We start from the raw sequence: 22,466 nt of genomic DNA, 5'->3' as shown, positions 1-22,466 counted from the left end.
TCTCTCCAACCCTATTTATCCATTTTCTTGCTCTAGCCACTGCAAACAAACTGCAGACGCATGTGCCACCTTATTCATCTGACTTTCCGTAGGCACTGGGGAATCGAACTTGGGTCGTTAGGCTTTACAGGCCTTAACCACTGGGCTATCTCTCCCCAGCCCCAGGAAAGTATTTTACCAAAAGGCCTTCAATCCCGGCCTCTGTGAGAACAGAACTGCAGAAAACCCAAAGGTACTTCCTCTTGGGAGAAAGGGCAGGAAAGAAAGGCGGGGATTGCATCACCAGCTTGTTCCTGACGCTTAACTTCCCCCAGAGCATCCCCCAAGCCTGCACCACGCACTCCCCATGCACGCGTGCACACTGCACCACTGGCCAGAGAACCAGGCTTGCCTGGCCCTGTGTGAAATACTTGCAGCGCTTGAGCCAGTTCAGGGGCCACTGTGACCTCTTCCCGCCTTCTCCTGCCTGTGGGTCTCAGGTTTCCCATTTGCAAAAGAGGGCGGTTGGAACCATCCCCAGGCATCAAGGCTGGTTGTGGTTAGCGCCGCATTGCTGACACAGAGAACCCGACCAAAAGCAGCTTGTAGGAGGAAAAGGCTCTCTTTGGCTTACAGTCTTTAAGGGGGAAGCTCCATGGTGGCAGGGGGAAACGGTGGCATGGGCAGAGGGTGGATATCACCTCTGCCACAGCGGGTGGCACACAGCAGCAGGAGGTGGCTCAGTGGATAAGCATGAGATGCCCTGCAAGTTCAGATCTCCAGCACCCAGGTAAAAGTGGGGGTGGTGGCGGCTCCTACCTATAACCCCAGTGCTGGGAAAGTGGAGTCCAGGAATCCCTGGTGCTCACTGGCTAGCTCACTTGGTGAGCTCCAGGTTCATCAAGAGACCCTGTCTCTAAAGAATAAGGTAGAGGGCTGGAGAGACGGCTTAGTGGTTCATCTGTGAAGCCTATGGACCCACGTTCTACTTTCCAGATCCCATGTTAGCCAGATGGGCAGAGGTGAGGCAAGCGCAAGGTGGCACATGCCCACTAGGTGGCACAAGCGTCTGGAGTTCCATTGCAGTGGCCGAGGCCCTGGAGCACCAATTCTCTCTCTGTCTTTGGCTCTCCTCTCTCTCACTCTCTCTGAAAAAAAGAAAATAAAATTCTGGGCTGGAGAGATGGCTTAGTGGTTACGCGCTTGCCTGTGAAGCTTAAGTACCCCGGTCACGGTAGACACAGAGGATCTACAAGTGCCAGGGTGGACAGTGGGTCCCTGCCTTCTTTTATTATTATTAATATATTTTATGTATTTGGGAGAGAGCAAATGGGCTCACCAGGGCCTCCAGCAACTGCAAACAAACTCTAGATGTATGGGCCACTTTGTGCATCTAGCTTACGTGGGTACTGGATAATTGAACCCGGATTGTTAGGGTTTGCTGGCAGCGCCTTAACCACTGACCTGTCTCTCCAGCCCGTCTCCTCCTCCTCTTCCTCCTCCTCCTTATTTTTTTTTTTTCCTTCTTTTTGCTTAAGGAAAGCCAAATCTATTATTGGCAATTTTGTAGTCTGACAAAACTTTGCCCCTTCTGAAGGCTGATGAAAAGGGTCTATTTTGTCATTTATTTATTCACAAGCAGAGAGAGAGAGAGAGAATGGGCGCACCATGGCCTCCTGCCACTGCCAATAAACTCCAGATACAGGCACCACTTTTTGCATCTGGCTTTACGGGGGCAGTGGGGAATCAAACCTGGGTTGTTAAGCTTTGCAGGCAAGTGCCTTAACCACCGAGCCATCTCTCCAGCCCAGGAGGGTCTATTTTCTTGCCTTTTCTATCATTCCTAGGGTGGTGCTCCCCATCCACCTTCAAAGCCAACAGTTTTCTGCATCTGACCCGCCCCCTCCCCCTCCCCGCAGCCATCATTGATTCTGTCCCTGTCCCCACACTTGCTTCTCGGATTGCAAGCCACACTCCTGAGGACTTGGGGAGCATAGTGGATTTTGCACACCAGCTGCAGGGGGAGAGGAACCACCTGAGCCAAAGAACAGCCTCGCCCGTGGCCACGGCCTCCCATGTGATCTGTAGAGAACAGTTTTTTTTTTTTTTTTTTTTGAGGTTCAGGGAGACTTTATTAGATTAAGAGAAGGAAAGATAAGAAAGTACAGACAACTCCTGGAGAATAGTTTGTTTGTTTATTTATTTGAGAGACAGAGAGAAAACAAATGGGTGCACCAGGGCCTTCAGCCACTGCAAATGATCTCCAGATGCCTGTGGGGACTTGAACCCTGGTCCTTTGGCTTTGCAGGCAAGCACCTCAACTGCTCTGCCATCTCCACCAGCCCTTTGGCTTTTCCTGGTACTCACTCTGTAGTCTCAGGGTGGCCTCAGACTCATAGAGATCCTCCTACCTCTGCCTCCCAGGTGCTGGCAATATTGTTTTTGTTTTTGCTTTTCGAGGTAGGGGTCTCACTGTAGCCTAGGCTGACCTGGAATTCACTATATACTATCAGAGTGGCCTCGAACTCATGACGATCCTCATACCTCTGCCTCCTGAGTGCTGGGATTAAAGGCGTGAGCCACCAGCTCTGGGAATTTTGTTTTTGTTTTTGTTTGAGGCAGGGTTGAACTCAGGCTGACCTGGAACTCACACCGGGAAAGCTGTGGTAATTCTACCTCAACTGCACTGCAGGAATTACACACATGAGCCACCATATCTGCTTGTGTTTGTATGTATCCAGTCTGGTCTTGAACTCATAACAATTCCTCACGCCTCAGCCTTTCAAGCGCTGGTTTACAGTCAGGAGTCACCACACCCCACTCCAGGAAAGACAATCGTGTTTGTAGAAGGGAATCCCCAGCTGCCACACATGGGCCGAAGCAGCCATGACCGGGACCAGGGCTGAGTCATGGAATCTGAGGTTAGAATAGAATGCCCGCTTGTGCCCACGCGGGAGTCAGAGCCAAGGCTTAGTGGCACCTCTGTCCTGGGCCCTGTGTGGCATGGGCAAGCAGCTTCCTGCCCGCTCCCTGGACTTGCTTAGAGTCCACAGCCAAGTCATCTGTCAGCACCCCTGGCCTTCCCCTTCCCACCCAAGCCTGTAGATAATGGTGGGAGCTTTTGCAGGGTCGGGACAGCAGCTGTGGCTCAGAGATCAGGCCCTTCGGGGAGCCCCTGCCTCCAGGAGGTTTTTCCTGGTTTTTTGTTTTTTTAAGGTAGGGTCTCGCTCTAGCCTAGGCTGACCTGGAATTCACTGTGTAGTCTCAGGGTGGCCTTGAACTCACGGCGATCCTCCTACCTCTGCCTCCCATGTGCTCTGATTAAATGTGTGGGCCCAACTCTTCAAGTTTTTAGACTGCCTGTGCCTCAGTTTCCTCATCTATAAAACAATTTACATGGGGCTGGTGGTTTTTCTTTCTTCCTTTTTTTTATTTTTGTTTTTGGAGGTAGGGTCTCACTCTAGCCCAGGCTGACCTGGAATTCACTATGTAGTCTCAGGGTGGCCTCAAACTCACAGCGATCCTCCTACCTCTGCCTCCCAAGTGCTGGGATTAAAGGCATGCACCACCACGCCCAACTGGATTTTTTAAATATATATATATTTTTTTTATTTATTTATTTGCAAGCAGAGAGAGAGAGAGAGAGAGAAGAGAGACAGACAGAGAGAGAATGGGCACGCCAGGGCTTGTAGCCACTGCAAACGAACTCCAGACGCGTGTGCCCCCTTGTGCATCTGGCTTATGTGGGTCCTGGGTCCTTTGGCTCCGCAGGCAAACGCCTTAACCCCTAAGTTATCTCTCCAGCCCCAAATTTTCCTTTTTATCTTTTTTTTTTTTTTGTTTTTCGAGGCAGGGTCTCACTCTGGCTCAGGCTGACCTGGAATTCACTATGTAGTCTCAGGGTGGCCTCGAACTCACGGCGATCTTCCTACCTCTGCCTCCCGAGTGCTGGGATTAAAGGTGTGCGCCACCACGCCCGGCTTTTTTTTTTTTTTATCATTATTTTATACCCTGCCAGGTTGCTCAGAAGTGATGTCTCCAAAGCTGCCAGGCACGCAGGAACAGGGGCCCTTACGGTAAAGACAGGAAAACAGAGCTCCCAGACCCCACAGCACACAGATGAAATGAAAGCCTTAGCTGGTCTGCCTTGGAGCCAAACTCTCACACTGTGAAGGTCCCATCTCACCCCTGGCCCACACAGCAGGGTCTAGACAGTGTCACAGTGATATCTGGCACCACCAAGCACTCAGGAAAACTTGGGGGATCCTGTGGGTTTTGGGGGGGCAGCTGTTGAGCAGGTGTAGCTATCTCTGATCTCTGGTTTCTGATTGGGCCAAGTCATAGCCTTGTAGCTCCCCTCCCCCATACTTGTCCAGTCCCAGTCCGAAAGCCAGGCAGGGAGCCTGGCAGCCCTGACTGGGGAATCGTGTTTGTCCAGGGTGCACCGGGCCACGGCAGCACTGGGAAGTGGAGTTCCTGGAACGGATCATGTACACAGAGATCTCCTGCTATCGGGGCTCCTTTTAAGAGGTGGAGAGATTTGAATGTCCCAGCCAACTTTAGACTGTGGTAGGGAGCCACCCAAGGGCTCCACGTTCCCTGTGGCTGGGTGTTCCAGTTTCATCTAAGACCTAGATTCCCAGGCTGGAGGGATGGTTTAGCAGTTAAGGTGTTTGCCTGCAAAGGCAAAGGACCCAGGTTCGATTCCCTAGGACCCACGTTAGCCAGATGCACACGGGGGCACATGTGTCTGGAGTTCATTTGCAGTGGCTAGAGGCCCTGGCATGCCCATTCTCTCTCTCTCTCTCTCTCCCTCTTTCTCTGTCAAATAAATAAAATAAAATATTAAAAGCAAAAACAACAAAACCTAGATTCCCCTGGAGGGCTGTGGCTATCTGAGGAATTTGGGATGGCCCTAGGACCTCCCTCTCTGGCCAGCTTGTCTCTTGAATAAATTATTTGGCTTTCTTGCAGTTTCCTCCTAAAATGTGTAGGGGAAAAGAAATTCCAGATAGTTAACTCAGGTAACAGTATTTTAGTTAATTTTGGAGTCTTGCTTTTTTGTTTTTTTTTGAGGTATGATCTAACTCTAGACCTGGAATCCACTATGTAGTCTCAGGGTGGCCTTGAACTCTCAGCGATACACCTACCTCTGCCTCCTGAGTTCTGGAATTAAAGGTGTACACCACCACACCCAGCTGATTCTTGCTTTTGAAAAAAAAGCATATATTTATTTATTTATTTGCGAGAGGAGAGAGAGAGATTGAGAGTGAGTGTGGGCATGCCAGGGACCCCTGTCATTGCTTACAAACTCTAGACACATACGCTGCTTTGTGTAGCCAGCTTTACGTGGGTACTGGGGAATCGAACCTAGGCCATCAGCCTTTACAAGAAAACACTTAAACCACTGAACCATGTCTCCAGCCCATTGTTGTTTTGTTTCGTTCTTTTCTTTCTTTTTTTTTTTCCCCATTTTCTTTTGAGGTACCGTTTTACTGTAGCCCAGGCTGACCTGGAATTCACTATGTAGTCTCAGGGTGGCCTCGAACTCACAGCGATCCGTTTATCTCTGTCTCCAGTGCTAGGAGTAAAGTTGTGTGCCACCACGCCCAGCTTCTTTGTTTTGTTTTTCTGGTAACAGGGTCTCAGGTAATTCAGGCTAGCCTCAAACTCACCGTGCTTCCTCCCACCTCCCGTGATGGGATTACGGGCACAGACCACCACGCCGGCCTTTCATGGAGATGCTGACCTCTCTTCTCTCTGGCTAGAGAGGGAGGAGAACAACCTTCCTTCCCTTAGGCCTGTTAAATGTACAAAAGCCCTCATGACCGCAGAGCAGGAGGCCCACAATTCCTGCCTGTGGAAGGTGACAGTGTGAACCTGGGAGGGAATGTGAGATTCTTATCAGTGGGTGTCAAAGATCGCAAAGGGAGACTGGTTGGGAAAGGCTGGTATGGCTGAGGACAAGGGCACCAGCTCCTCACATCTCTCCCACTGCTATAGACGCAGCCCAGGGCATGGGCCCAGGGTCTGGAGGAAGAGGAGCGTCGTCCGTGTCATCTGAGTGCTAGGGAGGAAGGCGGACTGCTGAGCACCTTGATATACTGGCCACACTTACTCCTCATGGCTGCCCAGTACAGCTGGCACCATCATCACTCCCATTGGACAGATGGGCAAACTGAGGCCCAGGTGGCCAGCCAGAGGCTGGGATTATGTTTAAGTTTCTACTTCTGCCCTTAAGAGTGCATCAAAAGAGGCTGGAGAGGCGGCTCAACCGTTAAAGGAGCTTAATTTTAAAGCCTGGAGGCCTGGGTTCAATTCTCCAGTACCTATGTAAAGCCAGATGCACAAAGTGACACATGTGTCTGAAGTTCGCTTGCGATGGCAGGAGGCCCCAGCATGCCCATACTCACTGTGTCTCTCTTGAATACCTCATTCTCTCTCTCTCTCTCTCTCTCTCTCTCTCTCTCTCTCTAAAATAAATTAAAAAAAAATTTTTTAAAAGTACATCGCGGACTGGAGAGATGGCTTAGTGGTTAAGCGCTCGCCTGTGAAGCCTATGGACCCAAGTTGGAGGCTCGGTTCCCCAGGTCCCACGTTAGCCAGTTGCACAAGGGGGCGCACGCGTCTGGAGTTCGTTTGCAGTGGCTGGAGGCCCTGGCACGCCCATTCTCTCTCTCTCCCTCTATCTGTCTTTCTGTCTGTGTCTGTCGCTCTCAAATAAATAAATAAATAATGAACAAAAAATATTATAAAAGAAAAAAAGCACCTCGCAAGGTGGTGCAGGCCTCTGGAGTTTGTTTGCAGTGGCTAGAGGACCTGGCATACTTCTCTGCCTCTTTTTCTGTCTCTCGAATAAATAAGTAATATATATATATATATATATATATATATATATATATATATATATATATATATGTTTTAAAGTGCATCAAAGCAGGCCAGGCATACGTTCTTGAGCTAGACTATTGCAGGTGATGGGACCACGGGGACAGCAGGTGACCTTGTCGACTCTGCTTGTTCCAGATTAGAAATTCAAACATTCGAGGGACGCTGGCCTGTTCTCTTCCCTCTTTCTGATATAAGCTTTGGCTCAGACTTTGACCCAGGCTCTGAGGGAAGGACATATGTATATATGTGTGGCGCACCATGCCATCTCGGTGGTCCCATAGCACCCGCCCCCCTCCGTGGGATCGCATAGTGACAGCGCATATAGCTGAGTCACAGGGGACCGCCGCAGAACTGAGGACGGGTTGGACTCAGCTGCTTGGCTTTCTCGGATCCCCGGCTCATGGTATCCCTCTGGATCTTCCAGATGGGATCTATTACGGAGACAGCCGGTTCGACACGGTGAGCGAGTCGGGAACCGCCACGCTGAAAGCCCGGCCAAGGGTCCGGCCCCTGCTGACTTTTCTTCCTCTGGTGAGTACACTCTGCTGTGAGGGGCTCGGGAATGTTCTTGCTTGACACACGAGGAAGTAGCCTGGCCTGCCCTGAGCCTCACTTCTGTCCCCTCCCTTCCTTCCTCATGCCGACCCAGGGAGGCTGCTGGGAGGAGGCGGGACTGAGGCTTGCCACAGGAAGGCTGGGATTAGGGGTGTCAGCTCCCTCCCATGGGGCTGGGCCCCAAGGAGCTGTGAGGGAGAATCTGTAAGCAGAGGCACTCAGCGGGGTTTACCTGTGTTTTGCGCCATCACGGATGCCCAGTCTGCTTACTGCCACGCCGTGCGCTAGGTGCTGGGACGAAGGGATGATTTGGCTGGCATTGGCACCTCCTGCCATCGTGAGGGTTGGAATTATCTAGCCAAGTGTGGCTAACCTTCGGCCTGAAGGCCGGACACGTCCCAGGATAGCTATGAATGTGACCCAACATGTTTGTAGATGACAGTGTCATGCTGCAATGTCAAAAGGTTGCACGCCCCTGCAAGTGATGGCACCTTGCCATGGCCTGAGTTCTCGAGGGCCTGTTAGATGGTGCGGTGTGCCACACCTTGGTTCTACTACCCACACATCCTGCTCAGCGCTGCCTGACGAACCCACCTCCCTCTCTTCCGCATCAGATTTGTGCTGCTTGGGATAACGACCAGCCCCACCGTGGGGCTCCACCCGAGACAGAGCCACTTTGTTTCTCCCCCAGACCTGAGGGAGGTAGAATAGAGGTGAGCAGGCAGGCCTCTGAGAATGCAACTTTACATGACTTATTTTCTGCTTATAAAAACAATCCAGGGCTGGAGAGATGGCTTAGTGGTTAAGCGCTTGCCTGTGAAGCCTAAGGACCCTGGTTCAAGGCTCAATTCCCCAGAACCCACGTTAGCCAGATGCACAAGGGGGCGCATGCGTCTGGAGTTCGTTTGCAGTGGCTGGAGGCCCTGGCGCACCCACTCTGTCTCTTTCTCTCTATCTGCCTCTTTCTCTCCCTGTCGCTCTCAAATAAATAAATAAAAATGAACAAAAAAAAAATTTTTTAAAAATCTGTGGGGCTGGAGATGTGGCTCAGTAGGTAGAGTACTTGCCTAGCATACATGAAGTAGTGGTGAGTGCCTGTAGTCCCAAAAGTTAGGAGGTGGAGGCAGGAGGATTAGAAATCCAAGGTCATGGTCAATCCATAGGAGGGATGGCTTAGTGGTTAAAGCACTTGCCTGCAGAGCCAAAGGACCCAGGTTCGATTCCCCAGGACCCATGTTAGCCAGATGCACAAGGGGCACATACATCTGGAGTTCATTTGCAGCGGCTACAGGCCCTGGCATGCCCATTCTTTCTGTGTCTCTCTCTCTTCTCTCTCTCTCTCTCTCTCTCTCTCTCTCTCTCTCTCACACACACACACACACACACACACACACAGAGTTTATGAACATGCTCATTCAATAAGCAATGGTTGGGGCTAGAGATGACTTAGCAGTTCAGGCACTTGCTTGCAAAGCGTAAGGACTCATGTTCGACTCTCCAGATCCCATGTTAGCCAGATGCACAAGGTGACAAAAGAGTGCAAGGTCGGGGGCTGGAGAGATGGCGTAGCGGTTAAGCGCTTGCCTGTGAAGCCTAAGGACCCCGGTTCGAGGCTCGGTTCCCCAGGTCCCACGTTAGCCAGATGCACAAGGGGGCGCACGTGTCTGGAGTTCGTTTGCAGAGGCTGGAAGCCCTGGCGCGCCCATTCTCTCTCTCTTCCTCTATCTGTCTTTCTCCCTGGGTCTGTCGCTCTCAAATAAATAAATAAATAAATAAATAAATAATTTTTAAAAAAAACACTGTGGATTATTTTAAAAAAAAGAGTGCAAGGTCGCACATGTACACAGGTGGCACATGTGTCTGCAGTTTGAATGCAGTGGCGGGAGGCCCTGGCACACCAATGTGCCAATCCTAGCTCTCTCTCTCTCTTTCTCTCTCTCTCTCATTAAAAAAAAAAAAAAAAAAAAAAGCAATGGGCCAGGCATGATGGTGCACACCTTTAATCTCAGCACTCGGGAGGCAGAGGTAGGAGGATCGCCGTGAGTTCGAGGCCACCCTGAGACTACATAGTGAGTTTCAGGTCAGCCTGGGCTAGAACAAGACCCTACCTCGAAAACAAAACAAAACAAAAAGCAATGGCTGCCATTTCTTGCCAACCTGGCCCCTCTCCCATAGGACCAGCAGGGACAGGGTCACTGAGGTCCCCTCTGAGCCTTTCTGATCTTCCATCCTCTTGATCTTCACCTGCCCTCCTGTCCTGCGGCCTCAGCTCCTCCTCTCCGGTCTGGGCAGATGTCAGGCAGGTTGGCACAATGCTGGCCCAGGCTTGATGGGCTTGTCAGGCCTGGTGTCCTAGGTCTCCTGGGGACCGTCCCTCTGGGAGAGGGCAGGAGAATGGGCTCAGAGTGAACCAATGGCTGAAGCCCTGAAAGCAGGAACCGAACCCAGAAAAGGGACATCCAGTGCACTCAGCGCCAGCTGAGCAAGGAAAGCCGGGTGGGGCTGCCTGCCTGTCCCGTCCAGTGACAGCCCTATGACCACAGCTGGCATGGGGTGCCCGGTACCGTGCCAAGGATCTTATGCATGAACAGAGCCACTCAATAAGGAAGCCAGGCTCCAGGGTCTAAGTGCTCCCTGGCCGCCCCTCCATACCTGGTGGCTTCTTTTGGGTCTTAGATACTTAGACAGCATGATGAGAGGACAGTTGTTTTAAAAAACAGGGAGGGAGGGAATTACCATGGGTTTTTTTTTTTATATAATCATGGAAAATGCTAATAAAAATTTAAACAATTAAAAAAATAAAAAACATATTTTTTGCCGGGCGTGGTGGTGCATGCCTCTAATCCCAGCACTCCAGAGGCAGAGGCAGGAGGGTTGCTGTGAGTTTGAGGCACTCTGAGACTTCACAGTGAATTCCAGGTCAGCCTGAGCTAGAGTGACACCCTACCTCGAAAAACCAAAAAAAGAGGAATGCCTGCCAGGCGTGGTGGCATATGCCTTTAAATCTCACCATTCCGGAGGCAGAGATAGGAGGATCGCCATGAGTTTGAGGCTAGCCTGAGCCGCAGAGTGAGTTCTGGATCAGCTTGGGCTAGAGTGAAGCCCTGGGGAGTAAAAAAAAGAGGAATGATTACAAGGAAAGGGAATCTTCCAGCTCTAATCCTAAAAAGGCACCAGACTTCAGGGGCCTGGAATGTCACCAGGTGCTTTCTCCACCTTCTCTCTCCCCGACGCTCCTGGGGAGTCAGCTTTCCCTCGTGCACCCCTTGGTCCTTCTGCGCCCGTGTACTTGGATGGGCTCCATCACACTCACTCTAAAATGACGGCCCTGCCGGGCGTGGTGGTGCCCATCTTTAATCCCAGCACTCGGGAGGCAGAGGTAGGAAGATCACTGTGAGTTCGAGGCCACCCTGAGACTACACAGTGAATTCCAGGTCATCCTGGACCAGAGTAAGACCCTATCTCGAAAAAACAACAACAAAATATATATGTATGTATATATACATATATATCTATATTTTTGTTGTTTTATTTTATTTTATTTTATTTTATTTTATTTTATTTTATTTTATATTTTTGGTTTTATGAGATAGGGTCTCACTCTAGCCCAGGCTGACCTGAAATTCACTACGTAGTCTCAGGATGGCCTTGAACTCATGGTGATCCTCCTGCCTCTGCCTCCCTCCCAAGTGCTGGGATTAAAGGCATGCATCACCATGCCCGGCTTTATTTATTTATTTATTTATTTATTTATTTATTTATTTGAGAGAGAAAGAGAAGATAGGCACACCAGGGCTTCCAGCCGCTGCAAATGACATTTTGTGCATTTGGCTTTACATGGGCATTGGGGAATTGAACCTGGGTCCTTTGGCTTTGAAGGCAAGTGCCTTAACTGCTAAGCCATCTCTCCATTCCTGAGGTGACAGTTTTAGGATTCTCAGGCCCAACTGGCCTGGTGGCCCCTATCTGGAGACAGCTCCTGGATCAGGCATCGGGTTACCAAAGGAGCGAGGCTCCGGTGTGGGCACTGCTCACCACCTGCTCTGCTGTAGGGGAGGAGCTGGTGGCTCATTTTCTCCTGTCTGATCTCAGACCTCTCTTATCTTTTAAATGTCCCTTCACTGTCAGTATCTTCCAAGAATCTGCCAGGGCATGACAGGCACTTCTGTCCCTGTTCTGGAGCTGTCTCACTCTGTCTGAGTTGAAGGTCTGAGGACTAAGAAATGCGCTCTCAGGGCTGGAGAGATGGCTGAGCAAAGGACTCAAGTTCAATTCCTCTGGATACCACTTGAGCCAGATGCACAAAGTAGCACATGTGTCTGGAGTTCATTTGCAGTGGCTGGAGGCCCTGGCATGCCCATTCTCTCTATCTCTCAAATAAATAAAATTTTAAAAAGAGAGAGAGAGAGCTGGGCGTGGTGGTACACGCCTTTAATCCCAGCATTTGGGAGGCAGACGTAAGAGGATCGCCATGAGTTTGAGGCCACTCTGAGACTGCACAGTGAATTCTAGGTCAGCCTGGGCTAAAGAGACCCTATCTCAAAAAAAGGGGAAAAAAAAAAAAGCGCTATCTCAGAGGTAGGGGAGATGGCTCCATGGACAATGTGCTTACCACGCAAGTGTGGGGGCCTGAGATTAAATGTCAGGAGTGGCGGTGGTCTGCCTGTAATCTGAACAGGAAACCGAGATGGGGCATGCTGACTAGCTAAGCTATCTTAATTGGCCAGCCCTGGCCAATTTCAAGTGAGACTCTGCCTCAATAAATAAGGGAGAGAACGATAGAGGGAAGGTTACTTTGTAGTCTCAGGCTGGCTTCAAACTCACAGCGATCCTCCTACCTCTGCCTCCTGAGTTCTGGGATTAAAGGCGTGCGCCACCACTCTTGGCTCCGGCTCTGCTTCTTGGTCTTGGCCAGACCCTTTCTCTCTCTCTCCCCTCTTTGGAGGTTACACCAGGTGGTTCTCGAGGGTCTCCCCAACTATGAGGCTGCATGACTTCCAAATGGGAGGCATGGTCAGCGCTGAAGGCCACTGCTGACACAGAGATCCAGTCCTTGAATTCTCTCTCTCCCCTTGAGTCACCAGGACCACACACCTTGCTGGGGTTCTGAGGAACTATATTAGAGATAGTAGACTTTAGAGCCGGGTGGACCCCAATAGTCATCAGGATGAGAACACACTGACTACCTAATGGTGTTGCCCCTCCCACTGAGAACACTGAGGTAGGAGGATTGAAAGTTTAAGGCCAGCCTGGGCCATGTTGGTGATCTTGTTTTAAAATAAAAATAGGGCTAGGGAGATGGCTTAGCGGTTAAGACGTTTGCCTGCAAAGCCAAAGGATCCTGGCTTGATTGCACAAGGCATGCATCTGGAGTTTGTTTGCAGTGGCTGGAACCCCTGGCTTGCCCATTCTCTCTCTCTCTCTAATAAATAAGTAAAATATATTAAAAATGAATAAATAAAAATTGGGCTGGTGAGATGGCTTAGTGGTTAAGGCACTTGCCTGCAAAGCCAAAGGACCACAGTTCAATTCCCCAGGACCCACGTAAGCCAGATGCACAAGGGGGCGCACGTGTCTGAAGTTCATTTGCAATGGGGTGCCTGTTTTCTCTTCTCTCTTTCTAAATAAATTAACAAACAAATAAAACGAATAGGGGCTGTAGTATCGAGCTCAGCAATAGAGAACTTGCTCAGCATGTGTGACAGCCCAGGTTTGCTCCCTATCCTGGGGGATGGGGAGAAAGAAAGATGAGAACACGGAGGCCCAGGATGGGGTGGGTCAGCCATGGACTCCTCAGGGCCCAAGAGGCACAGACTGGAGCTGGGCCCTCCCAGGAAAGAGGCGGAACCGTCCCTTTTCCCTACTTCCAGAGGGAAATGGGCCCCAGAGCTCAAGGCCAAGAGCCTGCCTTTCGGCCTCTACAGCCAAGACGGACTTCTCTCTGGGGTTCCTTCTTCCTTCCCCTCCCCATCCCATCTAGCCATCCCCAGTCCGGTGCATGCGAGATATAAAAATTAAATGCCCATGTGGCAAATACGGGGAAACTGGCTGGACAGGTCCCCAGGATGCCCGAGGCTGTGAGAGTTCCCTGGGTCACCCCACCCTCTGACTCACACAGGCCTGGCCTTGCCATGGAAGGGATCCCTGGGCTCTAGGCAAGACCCCGCCTGCTCTGGACTCCTCCCTCCCTCTCCTCCCTCCCTCGGTCACCCCGATCTCAAAGAAACAGCTGGAGGCAGCTCCAGCACTCCCTGGATCCCACCCATGGGGCACCGCGCCAGAGCTCATCCTGAAACTTAGTTCCCAGGCTCCTTCATGTGGGATTTGAGTCCGGGGAGGCAGGAACTGGGATTGACTGATTTACTTGGGGTGATGTTCGAGGAAAGGATTTTGGGGTGTCAAAGGCCTGCAACAAGAGTGAAATCGGAGCTCCCCACCCCTTCTCCAACCACCTGGCCCCTTCAGTCACAGCCAGAACCTCCTAAGCTACCTGCACCCTCCGCCTTACCCACAAGCATGCAATGTCCAGTTTGGGCTGCCTCAGGCAGGCTGACCAGGAGGAGGCCCCAAAAGTGGAGTTTAAGGGAATGTAAGAAGGCAGCTCTAGGGGGCTGAAGACATGGCGTAGCGGTTAAGGCACTTGCCTGCAAAGCCAAAGGACCTCAGTTCAATTCCCCAGGACTCACATAAGCCAGATACACAAGGTGGCGCATGCATCTGGAGTTCGTTTGCACTGGCTGGAAGCCCTGGTGCACCCATTTTCTCTCTCTCTCTCTCTCTGTCACTTTGCCTCTTTCCCTATCTCAAATAAGTAATAAAATAAATAAAAATGAAATATTTAAAAAAAGAAGGAAGCTCTTGAATCCTGTATAAAAGGGGTCAGTGCGCACATCAAAGTCTTGGCCCCTTGACCAGAGCTGAGACTCAGCTCCAAGGATTGGTGACCTGGCTCACGTGCACATGCATGTGTTCGTGAGGTATAGTGTGTGTGCATGTGCGTGCCTATGGAGCACATAGAAGGCAAGGTAGAATGTTGAGTGTCAGCCAGGCGTCCTTAATCCCAGCTGAGACTGAGGTAGAAGGATTGCCATGAGTGAGTTCAAGGCCACCCTGAGACGACATAGTGAATTCCAGGTCAGCCTGGGCTACCGCGAGACCCTACCTCAAAAAACCAAACAAAAGAATGAACGTTGTGTCCTCCTTCCTCATCCGTCTATGCTTCCAAGAACAGCCATTCAACCTGGAACTGTCAGTTGTGACCACTTACCCACTGAGGCGGACCTAGAATTCACTCTGTAGTCTCAGGGTGGCCTTGAACTCATGGCGATCCTCCTACCTCTGCCTCCCGAGTGCTGGGATTAAATGCTTGTGCCACCACGCCTGGCAAGAAGGATTTTTGTAAACGTGTGTGTGTGTGTGTGTGTGTATGTGTGTAAAGCACAACCTGTCCACTCCCTTGAGACAGAATCTCTCATTGGCATGTAGCTCGCCAATTAGGCCAAGCTGACTGGCCCCTAAGCTCCAGGGACCCTCCTGTCGCCGCCAAGCCCAGCATTTTTACTTGGGTTCCAGGAACTGAACTCAGGTCCTCGTGCTTGTAAGGCAAGCACTTTACTAATTTTCCCCAGCCTCATATTTTTTTAATTAATTAATTATTTTTTTTTTGCAAACAGGGATAGAGAGAAAAGAGACAGGGAGATAATGGGCACGCCAGGGCCCCCAGCAGCTGTAATGAGCGCCAGATGCACGCGCAACTGTGTACCTGACCTTACGTGGGTACTGGGGAATTGAACCTAGGTTATTAGGTTTTGCAGGCAAGCACCTTCACCACTTAGCCATCTCTCCTATCCAGTTTTTTTTTTTTAATTTTTTTGTTTTATGTTTATTTATTTATTTGAAAGTGACAGACAGAGAGAGAGCAAGAGAGAGAATGGGCATGCCAGGGCCGCCAGCCACTGCAAAGGAAATCCAGACGCATGTGCCCCCTTGTGCATCTGGCTAACATGGGTCCTGGGGAATCAAGCCTCGAACCGGGGTCCTTAGGCTTCACAGGCAAGCGCTTAACCGCTAAGCCATCTCTCCAGCCCTCCTATCCGGTTTTTAAAAGTTACTGTGATTGCTAGGTGTAGTGGATCACACCTTAAATCCCAGCATTTGGGAGGATGCAGCAGGAGGGTCTCCTTGAGTTTGAGGCCAGCCTGGGAGTATAGAGTGAGGACCAGCCAGGCTGGGCCAGAGTGAGACTCTATCTTGAAAAACCAAAGAAACAAAAAAAGGGGGTTGGAGAGATAGCTTAGTGGTTAAGGCACTTGCCTGCAAAGCCTAAGGACCCAGGTTTGATTCTCCAGGTCCCATGTAAGCCAGATGTGCAAGGTGGCGAATGTGTCTGGAGTTTGTTTGCAGTGGCCAGAGGGCCTGGCACACCCATTCTCTGTCTCTTTCTCTCCCTTTCTCTGTCTCTAATAAATATATTTAAAAAATCAACAAACCAAAAAATACAAGTCGGGCATGGTGGTGCACACCTTTAATCCCAGCAGAGGTGGGAGGATTACCATGAGTTCGAGGCCACCCTGAGACAACATAGTGAATTCCAGGTAGGCCTGGGCTACAGTGAGACCCTACCTCAAAAAAAAAAAAAAAGAAAGAAAGAAAGAAAGAAAGAAAGAAGAAGAACCTGTACGGAGGGAATTACCATGGGATATTGTTTACAATCATAGAAGTTGTCAACAAAAAATAATTAATTTTAAAACATTTTAATTAAATAAAAGAACCAGTAGGGTGGTGCACTTCTGTAATCCCTGCATTTGGGACATAGATGCAGGTGAGCCAAAAGCTTAAGACCATTCTCGCTACATAGAGAGTTCAAGGCCAGTCTGAGCAACATGAAACTGTCTCAAAACAAAACAAAAGACCCCAGCCAGGGCTGGAGAGATGGCTTAGCAGTTAAGGTGCTTGCTGGCAAAGCCAAAATACCCAGGTTCTATTCCCCAGTACCCACGTAAAGCCAGATACGCAAAGTATCTGGAGCTCATTAGCAGTGGTTAGAAACCCTGGCATACCTATACTGTATCTGCTTTGTTCTCTCTCTCAAATAAATCAATAAAATATTTTATTTTTATTTTTAAAATATTTATTTTTAATTCATTTATTTATTAGAGACAAAAAATGGGGGGTGGTGAGAATGCACACCCCAGGGCCTTTAGCCACTGCAAACAAACTCCACATGCACTCACCCCCATGTGCATCTGGCTTACGCGGGACCTGGATCATTAGGCTTTACAGGCAAGCAAGCGCCTTAACCACTAAGCCATCTCTACAGCCCCAATAAAATATTTTAAAAGCCAACCAAACAACTGCAACAGATATGTAACAAAAGCCAAGCCGGTCTTGCCACGGGGAGCAGCCCCTCCTGCCCTCCGAGTTTCAGTGTCCTCGTCTGGAAAACAGGGTGATGCGCCACCTGCCTTGGATGTGCCGTGACAGCGGAGGCGGCTGTGCCCAAAGGTGCCACAGAGCAGCCCACAGGAAGACGATAGTCCACGGGCTGTCATCGCCTACGCCCCAAAGCTCAGAGCAGCCCTCGCACACCCTGGGCTCTGGGCAGAGCCCCCATGGCATGTGCGTGTGGCTTGAGAAAATCCGTGCTTCCCATGCTTAGGAATGTGTCACTAGGAACCCCTCTCCTGCCCTCTTGATTGCTGTCATCTCGGGGGTGTGGGGAAGGAAGAAGGAACGGCAGCTGGAGGAAGAAGCTGGCTCCCCTTTTTTTTTGAGTGTTGGGGGTTGAACCTGCTGATTGTCCTAGCTGCCCCAGTGGGAGTCCAGAAGGGTGGGGTTCACCCCTCTGATGGTTCCAGCCCACCCCACTGACCTCCTTGCGCCCTGGCACACATATCCTCATGCCTGAGATTCCTCAGGGTCTGAGCAAGTCCCAAGGGTGGGTCCCCAGGGGATGGGCCGGTGTGGTGAGCATGACTGGCCTTGGCACTTGCGGGCTCTGAGTCTTAGCCACACATGGTAGCGTGCAGACCTCTCCGCCAGTCTCCTCTGAGGCTCTGTCCTGATCCCAGCCCCTGGAGTGTGGGGCTGTGGGAGGTGCAGGGAGGGACCCTGCTCTGGGCATGCTTGGGAGCCCCAACACCACCCAGAGGGAGAGCCACAAGGAAGCCTCTCCAGGCACACAGTGTACTGAGCTGGCTGAAGCCCAGCCAACTGTTTACTGGTTTGGGGGCGGGCAAGGGGGGGCCCTGTTCAACGACAGCAGCTGGACTATCCAGATCAGACATGCCTTAGACTTCATTAAGCAGCTGGGGGTTCACAGAATAGCGTCTTGGGGCCTGGTGGGATGGCATAGCGGTTAAGGCGCTTGCCTGCGAAGCCTAAGGGCTCAGGTTCGGTTCTCCAGTATGCACAAGGTGGTGCCTGTGTCTGGAGTTCGTTTGCAGTGACTAGAGGTCCTGGGGCGCACATTCTCATTTTCTTTCTCTCTCTCTCTCTCTCTCTCTCTCATAAATAAATAAATAGATCTAAAATACTAATTGAAAAAGAAGAAAGCTTCTTCTCGGAGTTAGGGAGACAGCTCAGCCGGTCACATGCTTGCTTCACAAGTATGAGGACCTGAGTTCAATTTTCTTTTTAAAAATATTTTTTATTTATTTATTTACTTGAGACAGCGAAAGAGGCAGAGAGAAAGAGAGCAAGAGAGAGAATGGATGCACCAGGGCCTCCAGCCACTGCAAATGAACCCCAGACACATGTACCCCCTTGTGCATCTGGCTTATGTAGGTCCTGGAGAGTCGAGCCGGGATCTTTGGCTTTGCAGGCAAGCACCTTAACCGCTAAGCCATCTCTCCAGCCCCCTGGGTTCAATTTTTTTTAATTTTTTTTTGTTTATTTTTATTTATTTATTTGAGAGTAACAGAGAGAGAGAGAGAGAGAATGGGCACGCCAGGGCCTCCAGCCACTGCAAACGAACTCCAGACGCGTGCACCCCCTTGTGCATCTGGCTAACGTGGGACCTGGGGAACCGAGCCTCGAACCGGGGTCCTTAGGCTTCACAGGCAAGCGCTTAACCGCTAAGCCATCTCTCCAGCCCCCCGAGGTTCAATTTTTGATACCCACTGGTGGTACAGCTGCAGTGTCCTTGGGCTATACCTTTAGTCTTAGTGCTAGGGAGACAGAGACAGAGGAATAGCTGTGGTTTACTGGTCAGCTAGTCTTGCTCTACGCCAATGAGGAACCTTACCGTAAAAGAGGTGGATGTCAACGTGAAGACCGCACTGGGGTTGACCTCTGGCCTCCGAGTGCACGTGCACACACACACACACATGCTGGCACACATGTGAACACGCATGCACCATGTGTATACACACAACAAAATTATAATTGTAGAGCTGGTGGTGGTGGCACCTGTGACCTAGCACTTGGGAGATGGAGACAGAAGGACCAGGAGTTCAAGGTCATCCTCAGCTACATAATGAGTTTGAAGCCAGATTGGACTTTAATCCCAGCACTCGGGAGGCAGAGGTAGGAGGATCACCATGAGTTCGAGGCCACCCTGAGAAAACATGGCGAATTCCAGGTCAGCCTAGGGCTACAGCGAGACCCTACCTCAAAATCCAAAAGAAGAAAATAAAAAAGGGAGCTGAGCAGTAAAAGGTGCTTGCTTGCAAAACCTGAAAGCCTGACAGTCTAGGTTCAATTCCCCAGGGCCTGGGTAAAGCCAGATGCACAAAGTGGCACATGCACCTGGAGTTCTTTTGCAGTGGCAGGAGGTCCTGACGCTCACATGCTCACTTTTTTTTCTGCCTGCCTCTTTCTCTCTGTCTCACATGAATAAATAATAAAAAATTAAAGATAGCCAGATGTGGTGGTGCACACCTTTAATCCTAGCACTTGAGAGGCAGAGGTAGGAGGATCGTTGTGAGTTTGAGGCCAGCCAGAGACTACATAGTGAATTCCAGGTTAACCTGAGCTAGAGCAAGACCCTACCTCAAATATATATATATATATATATGTATATATATGTATATATATGTAGAGAGAGAGAGAGAGAGAGCGAGAGAGCGAGCTAGGAAGTTGGGAAATGGGAAGCTGTCTCAGCAGTTAAAGGTGCTTGCAGGTTCAGTTCCCAAATTGCCCATGTACGCCAGATACAAAATAGTGCAAGAATCAATTTTTCATTTGTAAGGGCAAGAGGCCCTGGCATGCCCTAATATACACACAGGCTAATAAATAAATTAAAATTTTAAATATTTGGGCTGGAGTGATGGCTCAGTGGTTAAGGTGCTTGTCTGAAAAGCCTAAGGATCCAGGTTCCGTTCCCCAATACCCATAAACTGGTAACCATATATGATGTAAAATGTAATGCATTCAGCCCAACTTTAAAAGTCCCCATAGTTTTTATCAATTCCAATGATGTTCATACATCTCCATAGTCCAAGGTCTTTTAACTGAGCCATAATACCAAAAAATAATGTCAAAACAAAAACCGTAATGGCATAGAATAAACATTCACACTGCAAAAGATGGCATTGGGCATAGTAAAGAAATACTTAAGCCATACATGATTTAAACAGGGCAAACACCAAACTCTGTAGCTCCAAGTCCAACAGCTGTACCCAGTGTCAAGTCTCTGAGTTCGATAATTCAAACCAACAAGTCTCTGGAGTTCCAATTCTGCACCGCCTTGTACATCTGTTTAGAGTTCATTTGCAGTAGCTGGAGGCCCTGGTGTGCCCATTCATTCTCTCTCTCTCCTTGTTCTCCTTGAAAATTGATAAATAAAAATACTTCAAATAGGAGCTAGAGGGATGCCTTAGTGTTTAAGGCACTTGCCTGCAAAGCCAAAGAATCCAGGTTTGATTCCCCAGGATCCACATAAGCCAGATGTACAAGGCGGCACATGCGTCTGGAGTTCGTTTGCAGTGGCTAGAGGCCCTGGCACACCCATTCTCTCTCTGTCTATCCCCCCATTTTCAAATAAATAAATTAAATATATATATATATATATATATATACATACATACATACACACACATACATACATACACATACATACATACATACATACACTTAGCCAAGTGTGGTGGCATACGCCTTTAATCCCAGTACTCAGGGGCAGAGGTAGGAGGTTTGCTGTGAGTTTGAGGCCACCCTAAGACTATATAGTGAAGCTCAGGTCAGCCTGGGATAGAGTGACACCCTTCCCCGAAAAACAAAACAAAACAAAACAAAACAAACAAACAAACAAACAAACAAAAATATATATATATATGTATATATATATATATACACACACATATGACTGTATTGGGTGGGCTCTTTCAAATTAGAAAGAAATAGGGGCTGGAGAGATGGCTTAGTGGTTAAGATGCTTGTCTGCAAAGCCTAAGGACCCAGGTTTGATTCCCCAGGAGCCACGTAAGCTGATGCACAAGGTAGTGCGTGCATGTGGAATTTGTTTGCAATGGCTGGAGGTCCTATTGAGCACACTGTCCCTCTCTCTCTCCTCCCCCCCCCCATCTACATTGCTCTCTCTCAAATAAATAAATTAAATTAAATTAAAACAAATTAGGAAGTAATAAAAAGTCAATTCCCCAGGACCTATGTAAGCCAGATGCACAAGGTGGTACATGTGTCTGGAGTTCATTTGCAGTGGCCTTGGCATGACCATTCTCTCTTTCTCCTTCCTTCTTTTTCTGTCTTTCAAATGGATAGCAAAATAAATATTAAATATTAAAAACCTGAGAAATAGGGCTGGAGAGATGGTCTAGCAGTTATGATGCTTGCCTGAAAAACCAAAGGACCCAGGTTCAACTCCCCAGAACCCACGTAAACCAGATGCATAAGGGGGCACATATGCCTGGAGTTTGTTTTTAGTGGCTGGAGACTCTAACTCATCCATTCTCTCTCTCTCTGCCTCTTTCTTTCTCTCTTTCTCAAATAAATAAAAAAATATTTTTAAAAACCTGAGAAATAAAGACAGTTACAAGGAAAAAAATATGCATAAATCATTTTGGATTGGTGTTTCTGTCCACCAGACTTCCTCCTAGCTGGTTCCTTTTGTTGTTTTTTCTTTTTTTTAAAAATAAGATATTTTTTTTAAGTATTTTATTTTTTTTTTAATTTATTAATTTATTTATTTATTTGAGAGCGACAGACACAGAGAGAAAGAGAGATAGAAGGAGAGAGAGGGAATGGGCGCGCCAAGGCTTCCAGCCTCTGCAAACGAACTCCAGACGCATGCGCCCCCTTGTGCATCTGGCTAACATGGGACCTGGGGAACCGAGCCTTGAACCGGGGTCCTTAGGCTTCACAGGCAAGCGCTTAATCGCTAAGCCATCTCTCCAGCCCAAGTTCTTTTTTTTTTTGGTTTTTCGAGGTAGGGTCTCACTCTGGCTCAGGCTGACCTGGAATTCGCCATGGAGTCTCAGGGTGGCCTTGAACTCTCGGTGATCCTCCTACCTCTGCCTCCCGAGTGCTGGGATTAAAGGCATGCGCCACCACGCCCGGCTCAAGTATTTTATTTTTAAAAAATTATTTATTTATTTATTTGGGAGTGACAGACAGAGAAAGAGGCAGAGAGAGAGAGAGAGAGAGAGAATGGGCATGCTAAGGCCTCCAGCCACTGCAAATGAACTCCAGCTGCATGCGCCACCTTGTGCATCTGGCTTACGTGGGTCCTTTATGTGGGGAATCGAGCCTTGAACCAGGGTCCTTTGGCATCACAGGTAACCACTTAACCATTAAGCCATCTCTCCAGCCTAAAAGTATTTTATTTTCATTTGTTTGTTTATTTGACAGAGAAAGGGGGAGAGAAAGTGAGAGAGACAATGGGTGCACAGCCATCTCTCCAGCCTAAAAGTATTTTATTTTCATTTGTTTGTTTATTTGACAGAGAAAGGGGGAGAGAAAGTGAGAGAGACAATGGGTGCACCAGGGCCTCCAGCCACTGCAAACAAACTCCAGACGCGTGCGCCCCCTTGTGCATCTGGCTAATGTGGGTCTTGGGGAATTGAATCTCAGTCTTAACCACTAAG

The 22,466-nt window shown here is 49.3% G+C and overlaps 1 protein-coding gene across 2 annotated transcripts in view; it reads left to right on the top strand.

Annotated features, from left to right (window-relative positions):
- The window catches only part of C8H6orf132 (chromosome 8 C6orf132 homolog), a 46,362-nt gene that overhangs the window by 8,403 nt on the left and 15,493 nt on the right, over nt 1-22,466 (top strand). For both annotated transcript variants that reach the window (XM_045155750.1, XM_045155749.1), the window contains exon 2: nt 7,295-7,401. In XM_045155750.1, coding sequence (XP_045011685.1) covers nt 7,295-7,401 — 107 coding nt within the window. The remainder of the gene's footprint in view (nt 1-7,294; nt 7,402-22,466) is intronic.

This window comes from Jaculus jaculus, chromosome 8 (genome assembly GCF_020740685.1).
Source record: "Jaculus jaculus isolate mJacJac1 chromosome 8, mJacJac1.mat.Y.cur, whole genome shotgun sequence".
NCBI classification, from domain to species: domain Eukaryota; kingdom Metazoa; phylum Chordata; class Mammalia; order Rodentia; family Dipodidae; genus Jaculus; species Jaculus jaculus.
Note: the sequence above shows the minus strand (reverse complement) of the source record. Positions and strands in the feature narration are given on the sequence as shown.